The sequence below is a fragment of the Phoxinus phoxinus genome (assembly GCF_949152265.1).
Source record: "Phoxinus phoxinus genome assembly, chromosome: 21".
Taxonomy (NCBI): domain Eukaryota; kingdom Metazoa; phylum Chordata; class Actinopteri; order Cypriniformes; family Leuciscidae; genus Phoxinus; species Phoxinus phoxinus.
The window spans coordinates 18,424,452-18,443,549 of NC_136896.1; the positions used below are offsets into that span (position 1 = coordinate 18,424,452).

At 38.9% G+C, this 19,098-nt stretch overlaps 1 protein-coding gene across 4 annotated transcripts in view; it reads right to left on the bottom strand.

The window, feature by feature from the left end:
* The window catches only part of svild (supervillin d), a 146,518-nt gene that overhangs the window by 39,964 nt on the left and 87,456 nt on the right, over nt 1-19,098 (bottom strand). For all 4 annotated transcript variants that reach the window (XM_079595178.1, XM_079595180.1, XM_079595179.1 and 1 more), the window contains 5 exons: nt 5,782-5,929; nt 5,495-5,578; nt 5,293-5,373; nt 5,022-5,202; nt 1,680-1,852 (listed from right to left, as the gene is read on the bottom strand). In XM_079595178.1, the coding sequence (XP_079451304.1) occupies nt 1,680-1,852; nt 5,022-5,202; nt 5,293-5,373; nt 5,495-5,578; nt 5,782-5,929 (667 nt within the window). The remainder of the gene's footprint in view (nt 1-1,679; nt 1,853-5,021; nt 5,203-5,292; nt 5,374-5,494; nt 5,579-5,781; nt 5,930-19,098) is intronic.

Consider the following 19,098-nt stretch of genomic DNA (forward strand, 5'->3'; position numbering starts at 1 on the left):
TTAACTGTTTAAATATTTGCCACGATGTAACAAAGAAAAGAGAGGAATTAAAGAGTGTAAATTAAGCTCTTTCCTGGGCGTGGGTCTGAATTAGTTTTCTATGAGAGCCCACCTCTTATCTGAGCGCTGGTAGTTAATAATAAATTTATTCACAATGTTTGAATTAGGGTAAACCCTCTTTTTGAAATGCTTTAAAAGAACACACGGGCTGCAGCTGCAACAGTATATTGGCTGGGCCAGCTTCATTGAAGCCGCTTCAGCTCTGGTTAAAAGACCATGTACCGTTTCATGCTTGGCACACGGGTCTGCTGCGGAACCTGATAACCCGCAGATGCAAAGGGCCCTTGTACAAACGGGGAGTAGCAATGGGACAGGTGTGCAGATGCAAAAACTGTCACAAAGGTTGCATTAAGCATGAGCTTGGGAGCCCTTTGTGATGGCCATTTTCGGTGTCTGGAAGCACACAGTGTGGCACATAAACTGTCTAGAAACGAGAGCAGTTCAACTTGCTCTTGAGTGTTTTTATGCTCCGTTTCATCAGATTATGATGGCATGCATAAATCATCAAGGAGGTATCAACTCATGTCTCCTGCTGAAGCTCGCAAAGAGCCTTTTGTTGTGGGCAGATCGACAACTCCTGTCTATTCAAGCAGTCCATGTCACCGGCTGTTTGAACTGTGGGGCGGCCCACACTGTGAGTGGATGTCCTAGCCCACCACTGGTGGAAAGCATGCAAGTATGCTTTGAGACCAGAGAAGATGTTGCATCGGGCGCTATGCAAAATCAGGGAAAATCAGTCGACTTTTAGGGGGCAGCACTAGTTAAAAGTGCTGCGAAATGGACTGAAAGCGCAATGTGGCTTAGTGTGCATTGTCCTACATGTCAAGTTCAATGGTTCATAAAAAAGAACGGTACAGTAAAAAGTGCTAAATATTTTGATTTTGTTAGAGGAATATCTCTACCTAAAGCCCTCCTAAAATAGGCCTAGTGACGCCCCTAACACCAAAGCCTGTCATTTTCTTCTTAAGAAAAAAATTAAGATGTTGGACTTATTAACATTCTAACAAACTCCTTAGAATTTGTCTTAAGAACTTTCTTAACTTCTTTCTTAAGAATATTTCCATGAATTCAGCCCAATAAATGTATTTCTTCATGGATGCGGCAGAGGCTTGTATTTCATATTAAAGGTATCAATTTCAGTTCCATCTACATTGCGTCAATAGTAGACGCTATGGTGAAACTCCTTTTCTGAGTAACATTGAAGCCCTATTGAATAACACCAAACTGTAGGATTTACCAATGACTTTCAAGCATGCAAACTGGTGATTTATCTTTACTCCTTCTCGCCATATAAGGAGGAGCTGGACAGTTATTGCCTCAGAATCTTTAGATGGAAGTAAAATGATACTTGCATACTGTAACATGGAATCTTACACAATGTCTCATTCCCTCCTCTCTGCAAACACTGAGATAGATTTCAGATGTTTTTCATTTTAAGAACTTCTGACACAAATTTAGAAATTAATTTCACCAAAAAAAATTAAGTTTGAGTCTTAATCTAAACAAAGAACATGGTTAACAGGTTAAGCTGGAACACCGATCTTTGTGGTGAAATACCACATATAAAAGTGGTGCAAACATTCGATGAATTCACCACAAAATGTAACTAACAAACGTACTCCGCTCCATTTGTATCCTTTTGGTCTCCACAGAGGCCACATTCAGTCTCTGTTCAGTATAAGCCTGTCTGAGGTCGTCTCGTGCTGCCAGGGCACGGAGAGGGTTTCTAGAGCACTTGGTTCTTCTGCAGGGCCGCACTGAACGCTTATGTTCCTCACCTGCTGATGTTAGTCTGCAATTAATCAAGAACACATTCATGAAAGCAAGAATGAAGACATTAGGGCAGTACTTGTTAACTGTTTTTGTGAACTGCTGTTTAGGTTCCAAAGGTTTTCAACCCCATGCAGTCACCCACATCTTTGAGATATAGACCCTGTCTACAGAAGTAAGATATAGAGTTTAGGATATTACAGGCATAATTGCTTAAAGTTTTTAAAATGTTGTTTATATGTCTATGTGGTGTTTTTAACCCTCTGGGGTCTAAAGTGCTTTTGGGGTCCTTGAGATGTTTTGACATGCCCTGGTTCTGTGCTTTGTTTAAGTTGCTTATAAACATATTAATGGCAAAGGTGTCATTGCACTCTATTTATCACAAACAGGGCTACCATAATATGCGAGCAACATGTATGTACATGTTTGTATTTTTGAGAGAATAATGTTTATGAATGGTTATTGAAAAAAAATTAAATTGATAGTTTCTGAAATAAAGCCACAAAACACATACTATGTGTCCACACGACTTTTGACTAATGGATGTTGTCACTGAGGGTATCACAAGAATGAATGTGAGGTCAAAACAAAAATATAAATCCAAATATAAATTAAAGTCAAAAGCACATTTTTAGTGCATAGTCATACCTGGAAACAAATCCTGTTCAAATAGGCTATATGGGCCATTCTACAGAATTGGTTAGAGTTGAAGTTAGAGTTGGAAACATCTTGAATTTGTTTTTGTCTTTATTCCACAGATTTTGATGCAAATTGGATAATACCCAAGGTAAACATTTCTAGTAATTGTGCAGTTAATTCTCATACTGTATTTTCAGAAAGTTTTGGATTATGTATGCTCTCCCCAAATGTGTCACTAATAAAAAAACAATAAAAATACTTTAATTGAAAAGGCGTATATTGACCTATTAAGATTCTGTTTACATATAACATGTAAATATATTGTTTTGCTTCTTTATTACCGATATACAACATTTTATACAACAATTACAATTTTAACAATATTTCAAGTGTAATCTTTCTTTTTAAAAAGTATACATTTTATCATACGTATTTCAAAGTTAAGGGTTCATTAGTTTGAATATAGCCTACACTGGAACAAACACTATAATAACATCTTAGTTGATGACTTTATTTTTGACAAAACATACTATAGTCTATATTTAACATATGAGCATAAATTGGCGAACAAAAGCTTATTTGATGTGGCAGTCTATTTTACAGTAAAAACTTTATAATATTGTTTAAGTGCCTGTAAACAGCGCGCATTTTTGCCATTCATTCACACACAGAAACGCTATTCAAATTTAAACAGTCTTTTTGTGGTTTACACACACTATTCCATATTAGCCTGGCTAACGCCAGACCCAATTCTCGTTGAGACTTGGGTCTGGGAACCACATGTACATTTTCTCGTATTTGAGGCGTGGTTTACGAATGCCCGGCGCCGTTTATTGGGTGCTAAGAATGTCTATCAAATGCGCCTGTACGTAGCTCATAGCCAATCGTTTCCATTATACCAGATGACGTATGTAGAGCGACAGAAATTAGACAAGGAAGAAGACAATGGGTAAGATATTTTTGTGTAAACAATGACGTTTGTGCAAGATAAACATGAGGGTCGAAGGTATATATGGACACTCCACAGACTAAACTACATAGAACAATATCTAAGGCTGCATCAAAAGGTAGCTTCGCGTCTGCTGCCATGTTGAATCCATAGATATAAACAAACAAACTGCTTAGTTGTGTCGCATAGATGTCGTCATCGTCTTGCTGCTCCCTCCCCGTTCTGTGATTGGTTCCCTAGATGAGGCGAAAATCTGGTCCATGGTATCCAGACTGCCTTTCAGCGTGAATAAAATCGCGCTGCGCAAAGGCAGTATGGGGAAACCCAGGCTAATTCCATATTGCGATTAGAACAAAGCTTTTAAGAATAAAGAACTTACTATTCACAATCCTCAGCTGGATCCGTTGCTCTTCGAAGTGAAACTAAACCAGCACTTCTGAGGTAAATTTTCCAGGATTATTATTATGATAGTATTAATCCTCACAGCATCCCAAGACGACGTAAAATACATGAATCTGATTAAACTTGATTGTTTTATTGAGCTGATGTGGGCATTCACAGGATTGCCATCATTTGCGTTTGAATAGCACATGCTCTCCGTGGGCATGATCAGATTAGTAGATAATGAGCTGAAATGAGAACGACTGATATCTCTCTCTTTTCATACCGATTACATAAACAGAGAATATTTGTTTTCGTTTTGAATTATATAATTTATTAGTAGACACTTAAATTATTATAAAGATATATTGCTCATGCCTGGGTGAATAGTATTTGCTGAGTTTTGTTTAAGTTTGACGTGCTCCAGAAAAAAGTTCACGGAGACAGAGAGGCAGAAAACCCTGTTTCTTAAAACAGGTCTAGCCCCTCCCATCTTGTTACCTGATTGATTCATTTGCCCCACCTGTCCTCCCTCGTTACCTCCTTTGTTCGTTCTCCCTATTTATTCTCCCCGTGTTTCCAGTTCTGTGCTGTTTCGTCGTCGAATGCACCCCTTGTGTCCTGCCTAGATCCTGTTGCCAAGTCCAAGTCAAGTCTGTCTTGTTTTCCCCCTCTGGGTAGTTTTTGTTTGTATTTTATTTTTATTTTTTTTATTATCATTAAAAGCCAATTTTTCCTCTGCACTTGAGTCCTCGCTACTTCCACCTACCCAAACCCTGACAGATAACTTTATTAAATTTCTGTATATTTCCTACCTTTTAGACAAATATTTAAAATACTGTCTTTGTTGTTTCTACATTAATTTGGAGATTAAATGTGAAATTATTACATTATAAAATATATTAAAAACATTAGGTTTTTTTAATGTCGATTCATTGTGAGTAATCACAGAAAAAATTTGTGATTAATCTAGTTAATTTTTTTGCAATCGATAAAAATAAATAACCATGAATAAGTCTTATTCATGTTCATTTTTATTGAATATAATATTTATTTATGCTAATATCTGTGCAATTAAAGTGTATTTAGCCTGCCTCTGCCACCCAGCACCCCACTCCCCAAAAAAGTCAAACAGGTTTAGAACGATATGAGGGTGTGTAAATGATGACTGAATTTTGGGGTTGTTGGTTAAGCATCCCTAGAAATTAGAGCAGTATCTTACTTGGGCGTATCTGACAGGAGGATGTTGAAGTCTTCTTCCTCGCCTAGCATTACACTGGAGCTCAGAGTGGTGGGTGATAAGCTACTGTAGAAGCGCCCAAACGTCTCTTCATCATCCAGGGTCATCACCTCCTTCTCTTTCTCCTCCATCACCTCGATGGTGGAGTTCTTCATGCCTGTGCCTGCATGTTGAAGAGAGACACAGATCACTGTATTATACAACTATATTATACATTAACCTGCTAATTATTTAGAGTATTTTAATGAATAACCTTTATTGCTAAGTCTGTCTAAGAAGGACTCCAGTTTGTCCAGTCTTTTATCTCCCTCAGCATCAGGACGTGTGGAGATTTCTGTTCGAGGGACATTTCCAGACATGAAAGAAGAACACTTTGTAGAAACAATGGCCCTGACAGTACATTATTGACGCAAAAGAGTTTTCAAACAGGGTCACAGAAGATGTCAGACGTATACCTTCTAATGGTTTGACTGGTGCACTGTTGCTGGCCTTCTTGCTAAGGATGATGGGAACATCCTCTCTGTTGGGTGACACTAAGCCTGAGGGGAAACAGATGTGTCAACATGAAAACATACTTGTCACTGCTTGAACCACAGAATGCACATTAAAACCTGATTTCCAATGTGGAGGAATTATGGTTTGCAGCAAACGTCTTGGTTTGTGCATTTACCTTGAAAAAGTTCAGGTCTCTGCACAAAGCTTAGTATTTGGCAACAAACTAGGCAAATTATTTTATCCCCACCTTTCTTAGCCATTCGTCCAGCAACAGAGAACTGGGTGGAGTCATTAAAAGCTCCTTTGCCTTTAGTTTTCCATTGTTCCTCCCTCTCCTGCAAGATCTTCATCCGATCAGCCAAAGACATCTTTGGTTCTACATCTGCAGAAGACTTCTGAAAAGAGAAAGTGAAAAACAACATGAATCCGTTAAGCTGTTCCACTCTGAAATCCCACTTGTGCTACAGAGATTGAGAAGTCAAAAATGCTCAAATTGTGATTTATAAGTTTGTCTTACAAGAGAAAACCTTCTCCTTATTGAGCTCATCTGACAAAAACACTGGTGATGTAATATAAAAAAGTTCAGACACTATCCGGATACAAACTGCATGTTAATGCAAGGTGTAATGGGAGCCATAATCCCCATACAGATGCTACATTCTCCAGCTGAGCTTTCAACTGTGAGAAATTAACATCCTAATATGAAGAAATGTAATGCCAAAGTCAAACACAAAAACCTTCCCCTTTCGATAGACGAGGGGTCAGGAACCTTCTTTCACCAAAGAGCAATTTTTTTCATTTTTCATTAATACATTTTCTTGAAAGAGCCAATGAAAAAACAAATATTTTACTATTATTATTAATTTACTAAAAACGAATTTTTTCAATAACATTTCAATTCAATAACAATAACATTATTTAGGTCCATAGACAATTTAAAAATAGAAAAAGGCAACAAACAATAGTCTCATTATGGAATTAATTATGCAGGGCTTTCACTACGAGGTTAACTTTCCACCTGGACAGCTTACAAATTCTTCAGTGTGTGTGTGTGTCCAGTCACCAGAAATGTTTCATGCTCCTCTAAATTCTTTATTTTCACCATCTCCACAAACTTGCTAGGCAGCTGCTTGTATCTGAGCACCAGAGGTTACTATGGCTGTTCACAAAGGCATAGAATATGGTTGTGATGTATTTGACTCCTTAATATGGTTGCATTCACACACAGTTTAGTTAATTATGGGAGTGACAACCGCATTCTATCACCGAACTCACACCTGTAAACTTTCGGGACTCGCAACCACATTCTCTGCAAACCCTCGTTGTGTGAACTGCTCTGGACAACTAGTTGTCTGTCACGTCATACAGTGAAAGAACCGCTCTTCGCTGCACATAAGTGTCTCGTATGGGCAAGCGTGTTTTCATTTTAGTTTCGTAATAACAGAGATGAAGATATGAGCATATGTCTGAGAGTCATGTAAAGGTTTATGACTCTGTCTTCCATTGGAACTGCATATTTGTGTGGTCTGTCTATACCACTGTGATAATAATGTCCAGTTTTTTTGGCATCTTTGATATGTACTTCGTTTAATCACTGTCATGGTTGCAGGGGATATTCATGGCAAGCATGATAACAGAATACGGGCTCTGGACTTTAGTTGTTCGTTCATACAGAAAGTATTCTAGCTGCTATAAGCTGCTGTTTGAAATTTATTTAGAGTAAATGCGATTGTCATTTTGAAAAAGCGTAGTCATAAAAACATGTTGTGCATCATGCCGGACACCTAGTCAAGTGAAGTCAAGTCACCTTCATTTATATAGCGCTTTTAACAGTATGGATTGTTTCAAAGCAGCTTTACAGTGATAATAGAAATTAGCGTAACAATGAAGTTGTGAAGATCATTAGTCATCAACTTATGGGCCGTTAACACGACACCGCTTTACCAGAAAACCCTTAACACGCTCCGCCCATCCGCACAAAAAGTGCCTGGTGTCTCGAGAACGCATTCCCTGAAATAGGTTCGAATGTGCAAACAATTATCCGTTTTCTCTGTGCAAACCCCAAAAACGCAAACCCGCGAAAACACAGACGGTGCGCATATGCGCATCATGTGTTTGGTCAATAGGTTAGCTTTCCTGTAGCTCAAACAGCAGAGCGCCAGCGCCTGCAACGCTAAGATCATGAGCTCGACCCCCGGCAAAGCAAGAACCGACAAGAATGCAAATGTGCACCCTGAATGCGATGCAAGTCGCTCTGGACAAAAGCATCTGCCAAATGCATAAATGTAAATTTGAATGCGCGTTTGAAAATATATGTCCGCAGGTGTGTAGTCCTTCACAAATCAACCCTCAACAAACTACTTGTTAGGCATTTTATATATAATTCCGAAATTTTGTTGCATCTGCGTAGACACACAAACCAGAATTATCCCGACAACGTTTTATCTGTATAGAGGTAAAGGGAAGGAGGCCTTCACAGGGGAGGGACTAGCTGACACTTCAAGACTGCGTTGTTGTCATGTCTTGGCGCAGGTCCTTCATCAGATCTGGATACGGCCTGGATCCAGCGGACTGCGGTTAACCTCGGGATAAACAGAGAGACTAATATTAGCGTAGACGCCATTCTTCTTATGATGTACCAAGTACATCAGGATTTATGGGAAGTGTTCCCGGTTCCGGCTGATCTAAACTATGCAGCCTAACATTGAATTATAGAAGTCTATAATGTGTTATGTGTATGCTAGACCAAAGAGATGTGTTTTTAGTCTAGATTTGAACTGACAGAGTGTGTCTGCTTCCCAGATAATGTTAGGAAGATTGTTCCATAGTTTTGGTGCTAAATAGGAAAAGGATCTACCGCCAGCAGTCGATTTTGATATTCTTGGTATTTTTAACTGGCCGGAATTTTGAGATTGCAATAAACGTGAAGGACTATAATGCATTAAGAGATCGTTCAAGTACTGCGGAGCTAAACCATTTAGTGCTTTGTACGTAATCAGCAATATTTTAAAATGTATACGTTGTTAAAAACGTAAGGGAGCCAATGCAGTGTTGACAGAACCGGGCTAATATGGTCATACTTCCTGGTTCTGGTAAGAACTCAAGCTGCTGCGGTTTTGGACGAGCTGTAGTTTGTTTATTAAGCGTGTCGAGCAACCACCCAGTAGAGCATTAAAATAATATAGCCTTGAGGTCATGAACGCGTGAACTAATTGTTCTGCATTTTTCATTGACATATGACATAATTTAGATGAAAAAATGCGGTTTTACAGATAGACACGTGACTTTCAAATGAAAGATTGGTATCAAAGAGCACACCCAGGTTCCTAACCGACGACGAAGACTTAACAGAGCAGCCATCAAGTGTTAGACAGTATTCTAGGTTATTATGTGTGGAAGTTTTTTGTCCAATAATTAGAATCTCTGTTTTTTCTGAATTAAGTAGTAGGAAATTGCTAGTCATCCAGTTGTTTATATCTGCTACTATGCATTCCTTTAATTTTGTGAATTTATAAGTTTCATCAGGGCGTGAAGAAATATACAGCTGAGTATCATCAGCATAATAGTGCTTCATAACACCTACATAAACACTTTACAGTTGGTTTTGACTGCAAGTCATTCTCTTCAAATGCTATAGAGTTTAAATTATGCCATAGTTTTTGTATGAGCGCTACTGCAATTGCAATTTTTACACATGATTTGACAGTTTATCAATCTGTAAATTGCAGGAACGTCTGTGTGTGTGTGTGTGTGTGTGTGTGTGTGTGTGTGTGTGTGTGTGTGTGTGTGTGTGTGTGTGTGTGTGTTATTCGCATATGAATGAATGAATGAGGCATTTATATAGCGCTTTCATATGTACTACTGTACACCCAAATCGCTTTACAATGATGTCGGGGTCTCGCCTCAACCACCACCAGTGTGCAGCATCCACCTGGTTGGTGCGACGGCAGCCACAGTGAAACAGCGCCATTGCGCTCATCACACTACAGCTATAGGTGGAGAGGAGAGAGAGTGATAAAGCCAATTCAGTGGATGGGGATTATTAGGAGGCCATGATTGGCAAGGGCCAATGGGTGGAATGTGGCCAACTTTTCTCTCGAACCATTAGTCCAATGGATTTCAAACTTGACAGGTGTATTGCTACGGACACGGGTAAGTGCAGAGCCAACGTTAATTTTGCAGAGTTTGCAGAGTGCAGAGTTTGACGTTAATTTTGATTTGTTTTACGTACATTTGCTCACCAGTCTAATAAAGTACATGCAAGAGTGACGCGCGTCCCTGTCAAGTCGTGACTCGTGAAGCTCTGTCAAGTCCAAGTTAGTCGCGGACGTGGAGCTCTCGGCATCTCGAAAACGCCACGCTGATATTGATCCTCGTTTTAGTTCTCCTTTTGTCACAAAGTCTGCTTATGTTAATGTTTGAACGAAACAACAATAGCGTGTCGCTAGACGTTACGCACTACTCAGTTGTCCACGTCTGCCGCCATGGTTACTGTGGCAGTACACACGGAAACCAGGGATAACACGGATATTACGTCATTGACAGGGGACAAGTGAACAGGGACGGGCACTTTTTACAAATTCTTGGAAACATTTAGGATAATGGAAGTACACAATTGAAATAAATATATAACACTGTTATAACACTGTATATAACAAGTGTTTTTTTTATACAACATTTTTACATATTGTACCTGTAATTAAAAGTAAACTTTTGTGTCATTATCAGCTTTTCCACATACAGTATATACTGGCCCTGATAATCATCACATACTCTTACCGCTTACTTCATTTCTGTAAATCCATTTCTGTGAATGAATGACACTCTCTCCCTGTTGCTTTGGTCTTTGTCTACAGCCGCTTGCAACACCTGCTGGTAAACTGACTAACAGCAAAAGGAGATTATGGATCGGTACTCTACTGCTATTCCTGAAGTTCCCGTATGTGAAATGTTGAATTTTCTGTCGAATTTGAAACAATTAATTTGCAGAAGCTAATTTGTAAAGCGAAATAAAATGGAGTGAAAATGCCCTGTAGAATATAATAGGATGTTTTTAAACAGACCGAATATTGACATACTTGGGCACTCCATCACCTTCACATTCAGCTTCCTCAGCAAGGCAGTTGTCAACTTGGCGGTGTGCTTGGGGTCGTTATCATGCCGTTCGGCCCAGTTTCTGAAGGGAGGGCATCATGTTCTGCTTCAGAATGTCACAGTACATGTTGGAATCCATGTTTCCCTCAATGAAACTTAGCTCCCCAGTACCAGCAGCACTCATGCAGCCCCAGACCATGATGCTACCACCACCATGCTTGACTGTAGGCAAGACACGATTTTCTAGGTACTCCTTAACAGGGCGTCGCGCCACACATGCTAGACACCATCTGAGCCAAACAAGTTAATCTTAGTATCATCAGACCACAGGACATGGTTCCAGTAATTCATGCTCTTAGAGAGTACAATTTCAAAATCGCTAGTAGCCCTTCGGCCAGGCACTCTTTAGATTTTGGTAGCCCGAAATTAATTTTACTAGCCCAAATAAAAATAAAATTATTAAAATATCCACAATTGGATATAAAATAATCAAATTAGAATCATCAATACAAATATGCATCTGGTTCTAACTGAACTGAAATTTGTGTGAGCAGTATGGAACATGAATCAGTCTGTGTCAGATTCTGAATCGGAGATATCAACTGAAGTGAACAACTCCGTTGTTTTAAAGTCTAACAACGTTAAAAGGGTTAATTTTCTGATGGAATAATTCACATAATGAAGTATAGCAATAAATAATAATAATAATAACAATACCATACTTTTTTTTGAGTACATTTGAGTAAAAGTAAATGGTGCTGTAATTATTTTATGCTATTTATATAGCAGAATATATGATGGTCGGCAGTCGGCACCTTTACTAATGTAGCGCTTGTTACCATACATATTTGTTTGTTTCAAAGCAGCTTCACAGCTACTAGCTGCGTTTCCACTGTTGTGCCAGTGCGAGCCATGGCTTTAAACGGGCCGTGCCGGGCTAATAACCTCGGGCCAGTAGCACCGGGCCCAAAATCTGCTGCGTTTCCACTGTCGGGCCAGAAGCTCCACAGCGCTTCACTAAAACACGTCCGTAACACGCCTCTCTGGAACAACATCACACTAACCCATCTTTTCACCAACAAATGGACATTTTATCAGAAAACGAACAAGAAAGAAATCACTGGAAACAGCGTGATCGCAAAACAAACATGATAAAAGCGGCCATTTGCTGGCATTTTTGTTGTTTACTTGAATATTTAAACCCCAAGCATCGATACGATAAATATTTATTACGGTGATCAGAATCCACATCGGATCACAAACAGAAGGCATTCAAACATGAACGTGAGTTAACTTATTTTAAAAGTCTTTAATGCTGACAGAATCATCCGGCACTGCCATCTCCAGACTCAGGTAAACTCCACCTCTGTACGTAACAATAGGTTACTTGCGTAACCCCGGTTCTCTGATAGCATTAAGTGAGGTGTCTCACCAGATCACCCTCCTTGCTGTGTGAAGCGAGGAAGAGGTGTGCTTGTTTTGAATGTCGTATGACGTTGTGCTGCTCCTCTTATACCGAGGAGTGGGGTAGCCCCTCCCAGACACTACGTCACGTCTGCCAGCCAATTGGGGCTGGCGTAATGTAATAGGGCTTCTGAGGAATACGCGGAAGGGGCGAATCCCATAGTGAGACACCGAAACGTATGCTTGAAAGAGAACCACTCCTCTAGCCAGAAATCCCAGCCGTTGGCCCCGAGTAAGCCCCGGTCAAGCCCCGGAAGTGACAGTGGAAACGCGACTGGCCCAAGGGGGTAATCCATCCGCCGGAAACCGAAGCTTCCCTGGAGGGCCGCCATTGGCTATCAAGCCATCACCTGCTGTTAGCATTCCATTGACTCCCATTCATTTTGGCATTACTTTGACAGCAAATAACTTCACATCTGAGGCGTTTAAAGGCTCTATTTGTCCATTATTTATTTTTAAAGAAACACGACAATGTATAAAAGGCTCCATTACCTTGTATCTTACGTTATGGCCCCGCAGAAGCAGTTTTTGTAAAAATAGGCTAACGATTGCGTCATAACCATGCGACTCTCTGTCGCACAGTCGAGAAATTAACGTGTAGACAGGCAGAGAAGCTCACAAGCAATCGCGGGGACGTGGAGGCATAAAGTCCGATAAAGTCAAGGGAGAAGCCCATAGAGAGTGATAAAGTTGATCCTGCTGCTAGCTCATGGACAGCTAATACTCACGCTCTCCGTCTCTGCGAGATTCGGAAGGGAATGATTCAGATTTCTCTCGGCACAGCTACTAGAAGACCTACAGCTGTCAGACAGGTTGCTCACGTCACATCTACGTCGTCAAGCTCAGTTTGAGCCTGCGCAGTTCGCCCAGCCATCAGGAAGTGAGTGCTTCTAATTGACTTCACTTTTATCCGTTGAAACCTATGGGGTCGCTGTGTCCAGTTTATATACTGTCTATGGACTGGCCCTGGCACGCACTAGCACGCCCGACAGTGGAAACGCGGCTATTATAGTGTGTTAGCACATGGATTCAAACATTCTGACATGCAAAGTCAAAGCATTCATGTGAATCCAAAAGTTTCATTTTTATTAATCATGTGCATAGGTGTAATTTGCGGGTGGGACATGTCCCCACCGCTTTTTCTCAGGATCAATATTGTCCCCCACCACTTTTTAAAACATTATGAGGCACGGATGTTACCAATACAAATAAATAAAACATCTCCAGTTAACTAGCAGAGCATTCATTTAATTTGCTATTAATTAATAGCAGAGCATTAATTAACATAGTTAGACGATCTAGTGCTAAAATGTGTTGTTTTTTAAATCAAGCTGAGCGCTCATTGCCGCTGCTATGAGTTGCATGGATCAGTCTCTTCTTGTGGCTCGCGCACAGTTCACTCAAGCTATAATCTATTGCTGTTGCGGAGACTCTCCGGTGAAATCACAAAATAAAATGCACACGTGTCCCTGCTTGATATACAACCACTGATGAACCTATCCGGATTTGATGAGAAAAAAACTATACGAGTGCGGATTGGAACTCGTAACCTCTGACACGCTTGGCAAAAGATCTACCACAAGACAATTGAAGAATTCAAATGGTACCATAGAATAGGCGCGGTACCATTACAGATTTGCGCACAACTTTTGTGATTTTTTCTAAATGTCATCAAAAAACTATTGCGAAATGACGCCGTTTCCACTAACCGATGTTATGCGACTAAAACTTAATTTTTTCCTCTCGCGATAAGTCATTCCAGAAATCATGGCGACGGACGTTGGTAGGTTTATCCATAGATATACATAATAAAGGCTAGATGTCTCGTCCGCGCTGCTGGCCAATGGAGGTCGACGTCCATACCTGGCGGCCATCTTGTCACAGTTAGCTCGCTCACTCGTAACATTGTGTTTTAATGGTGCATGCACTTTTTAAATAACCATAACTTGCTCAATTTTCTACCGATTTTCAAACGGTACAGAATGGCAACATGATATATATATATATATATATATATATATATATATACCGTACACTTGTATAGAATATTGTTTTTTTCTTTCTGCCGGATAACAAGCGTCTCTGAACTGACCACATTTCAGCCCTCTAGGTCACTTGATATGACTTTAGAAACACAACTGAGCCCTAGCACCAGGTCTTGTGAAGCTGTATCCAAAAGCAGATCAATATAGAATGAAATATTAGTACTTTAGACCATTATTAGCCAGCTAATAACTACAACCACATCCACAAAGATTGTAATTTAGACAAAAGATTAGTTCTCATAAAATCTTTATTGGTGTCTAAAACCTATATAATAGAACGCTCGATTGTGGTCTCAGCCTTGATAACTTGCGCAACCATGATACACAACTATGCTGCACGATTAAGTCGTTTTTCGAAAAGAAAAGCTGCCATTTAAAAATGTTCAAGCATCCAGAATTATAGCCACGTTAATAACGTTAATTTGATTTGTAAGAAACCAAACCGTTTGTAAATCCGTCAAGATTTTAGCGAGATAAGAGTATTTGTGTTCGTGCACATCACTCACCTTACATCAGGTACCATAGAGACCGCCAGAAAGCTTGCCTGTGACAAGATGGCCGCCGGTGATGACGTTAGAGACTCCGCCGTCTAAGACATCTAGCCTTTATTATGTATATCTATGGGTTTATCCAGTAACTGCACTGGCCATTATTATTAATCGAAGGAGACGTGTGTGTGTTATCCAAGCATTAATACTAAGGAAAAACACACGTGAATGTTTCTGGGTGTTTCTAGTTGATCTGCTTTCAGGTCTTGATTGTGGCATTTCTTTGAGGTTTAGAATCCAGTATTCCTGTAATTCTTTTGTCTTTTATGAATTTACTAAATGCCTCGTATTCTGTCCAAACACACCACGTCATCTGCAGTATAGGCTACGTCAGGTGACTGTAAATGCACAAAAACTGTTTCCATTGCAGTTTTGTGAAATATTTATTTTTAAATTGCCTGAAAAACCACCACATGCGAGAGTAAAAACGTTTTTGCGATAAATGGGAGTTCTTGCAAAATTGACGTGTTTCCATTGGGCGTATTTTCAATTTGCGCAATTTGAAGGGTAATGGAAATGCGGCTAGTATCTGCAGATCTATGCATTTATTCACGTGAAAAATCTCGGCACTAACAATATTAGTAGATCTTAAAGGTTTTATTAGTAGAGATTAAAGGTGCTATGTGGAGTTTTTCTACTAAAATGAATCCATTTTTTATTGCCTGTGTGTGAAGGGGTTGTAATCTCATAATACATTTTTGCCGCGGAATCCAGTGACGTGACTGAGACCTGCATGCGCGCTCCAGAGCCTCTCGCCTCGTCTACTGACTTTGCACTCAACAGCGACGACACTGCATCTTTATGACATGGAGTCTGCTAATACTAAGAAACGACCAGCACAACACAGACTCCAACACAAACTCCACATAATAATACAAAAAAAAAAAAAAAACACACGCATGAGCACTCGCTTGTAAACATATTGGTTGCAATCTGAAACATCACCGCTAGATGCCGCTGAAAACTCCACATAGCCCCTTTAAAAGAATTAAACCCAATGTAACGTTACTATTGAAATTGATTTCTAGACAGTGTAATGCTATTTTTTTCCTAAAATTGTTATTGTACATGTATCTGATTTAGCATTGTATTAGCATTAGCACCACCTCTGGCAGTCAGGACGAATGGAACAGAACACATATCTTTCCAAGGAATTTGCAGAGTCTGAAATAGCTGGATCCATTAAACAGAAAAATAGTCCAAAGTGGTTTATTTGAATTAGCTGACATGATGTGGAGGGAATTTTAATTAGAGGGACCATCGTCTGCATGTGGATAAATTACATGAGACCACAGAGATTTGAAATATAGGGTTGAAGCAACTGAGGTGCAATATGAAGCTGCTCATAAACTCAAATATATTTAACTGCTTTCAAATTTCTTATTGACCTGGCTCACTTCACCTGGAAGGTTTAGTTTATAATTCTAAGTTTTCCATTGTGAGTAAAAAAAAAAAAAAAAAAAAGACACCAAATTTTAGATTACCTTAGACTTTACTTCTGGAGGAATCCAACCATCAAAATAAACTAAATTACCAACAACAATAGAGTGAGGACAGGAAATGAGGGAGAACATAGATTCGAACATTTTGCAAGCCAAATTTGAAACTTGTCACCCACACAAGCATCAATGATCAATGTGTGCACCAATAACCAGGCCAATGCTATGAAACACTTACAATAAGCTGCATAAAATGACAATCAAAATTGAACCGAAATCAGATCCTCGAGAAAAGAAAAAAACAGCACCACAAGGTGTCCGAATGAAATTATCTGTCATCATTCATCAGCCACTCTTGCATTATGAATCAGACACTTCAAAAATGAGCCCCATATAAGGAGTAACTGACTGAGTCCTGGGCCCCCAGGACTGAACAGGATGGAGACTTGAGTTATTAATCTGAAGGCTTGAAGGCCCACACTGCTTAATGCCTCCCCACAGCTTGAACATGTGGTCATCACAGATGTTGCTTTCTATGTCGGAGTGGAATAAATGCCCTTGTAAATCCCAGAATTTACTGTTCAGAGCCCTGTGGATAAATAATATCTGACATGTTCCTGGTCCCTTGAGAAGGAATTTGACCATACACAAATGTGTACACACTTATGCGCATACAAATGTGGCAAAAGCCGTAAAGCTTTTAAGCAAATCATTTCTTGGGAATTCCTGATGTGGTGGTGCAGGAGGAATAGGAATACTTGCCCCAAAGCCTCAATAGAAGACAGCTTTTTTTTCCCAAGAAACTCCAAAGAACCAAAGCTTAGTTACTGTATATCTAAAGAGAGATATTGACAACATCAGAGAGCTGCCAATTTAGTCTGGAACAATAGTTCTCTTAGGGCTGGGTGATAAAATTATAATTATTACAATATAATTTTCCTCGATAAAACGATAACGAGTTTGATAAATGATAATGATAAATGGATTGAAAAATTATTATATTTATGCACCAAAAGCGGAACAAAACATCGCTACTCATTTGAACCACGCCACAAGGACCATTTTTCCGTTTGGCTCAACATTTTTAACCGCGCGAGCTAAGCTTACTATAACAGATGTGTTTACTCGCTGATTTTAGTAAAACTCAAACAGTCTGAATGTTACAATTTTACCATATAAAAATGAGGTTGTACATTTTTTTTTTTACAGATGTTACTGTTTTTGAACATAAATTTACATTTGCATCCTAACTCAAGCTACTACTACTGTCAAAATGTGCATTTCTAAGAGACAAACCATTATTAATAAAATAAAATAACAAAATTATAATTAATATTGCAGCCTGCACTGCTAACTTTGCCAAAGCAATTTTAATTATGAGGACTCATGAAATGTCCTCATAAACCACGTTTACGTTTTAATAGCAGTAAAATGTCATTATACAAATTCAACCGCACACACACACACACACACACACACACACACACACACACACTTAGAAAATACACTGCAAAAAATTATATTCTTAAACCTTTCCGCATTGTTTTCCATCTATCCTTGAAACAAGATAAATTTTATCAGATATTAACTTGTTTTCTGGTGCATCTTGAATTTAACCATATTTTGTGAGAATAAATCTGCCAGGGCCACAAGACATGATTTTTTTGCAGTGTAACAGCAGGAATAAAGATCATTGAGACATAAAGACAACAGAATAGTCATAATGCATACAAAATGACCACAAAACACAAGCTTAAGAACTCACCTGGGAGTGGAGCACTACAAACTATGCAGAGGCAAATAGGGAAAGCTGAGGTGACAGAACAGGTGCCTGAGGTGAAGAAGGAATGACACAGATGATAAAGACAGAAGTCAAAAAGGTAATTCTGAATAAAGATGGGTGAATCTCACAAAATAAATATATAGGTCCTAATTCACATAGAAAAATATAATATTATAAACAATAATATAATATATATTTTCGCATTCAAGTAATACGATATTTTTCCCATATTACAGTAGCCTATAAAAAGACTATTTTTTTTTATTACACAAGTATACAATGCAAGCATATCGATGGCTTCAAGTGCAGTAAGCGATTTCTGAGAAACACTATTCATATTTGAAATTGACACCCAAAGAAACACACCCCTACCAAAAAGAGACACACCCCTCTCTTCATTGCTCCACCCCCCAAAATTATTAACATGCTTTGCAACACAGGACACGGCTAACAGCTAGCGCATCAGACAGCTCGTGAAAGTATTTTATTAATACTTTCAAAGCTTTTATTAATGCAGATCGTAGCTCTTGCCTGATAGTAATCCTTCTTTTTCCAATTTTATTCCTCTGGCCTTTTCATCTTAAGTAATATCTCAGCCATCTCTTTTTCTACAGTCTTTCAACAAAAGTCTCACTTGCTCATTCTCTCTCCTCCCCTATCATGATACTCCCCCATATTGCTGGCTGGCTACTGGAATGTTATGGTGCTTGTCTGATTGGTTTGATCCACTTTGTTTTTTTCTCTTATTTACACAGCCATGACTATACAAATACACGATTTTGGTAACACTTTATTTTACAGTGTCTTTGTTACATATGTTACATGTACTTACCATAGCAATGTCAGTAAATTATGCATAATTACATGCAATAAGCCTCAATTTAATCCTAATAGCCTATAGTAAGTACATGTAGTTACTTTATATTACTTTGTACTTAAATATATAATTACACTGTAATAATGACACCTTAAAATAAAGTGTAACCAATATTTTTTAGACATCTAGCAAATATTCACAAAATTGTTTGTTAGGGTGTTCATTTTAATTTTCAACAGTGTTTCTCTGAAAGCGCATACTGCTCCTTTATAAAAAATATTTATTCTTTTGAATCAGGGGTGAAATATGACATTTATTGACAGTTTTTGTGAGATTCACCTGTTAGGAAGGTAAATCAGGGCACAGGAAAATAA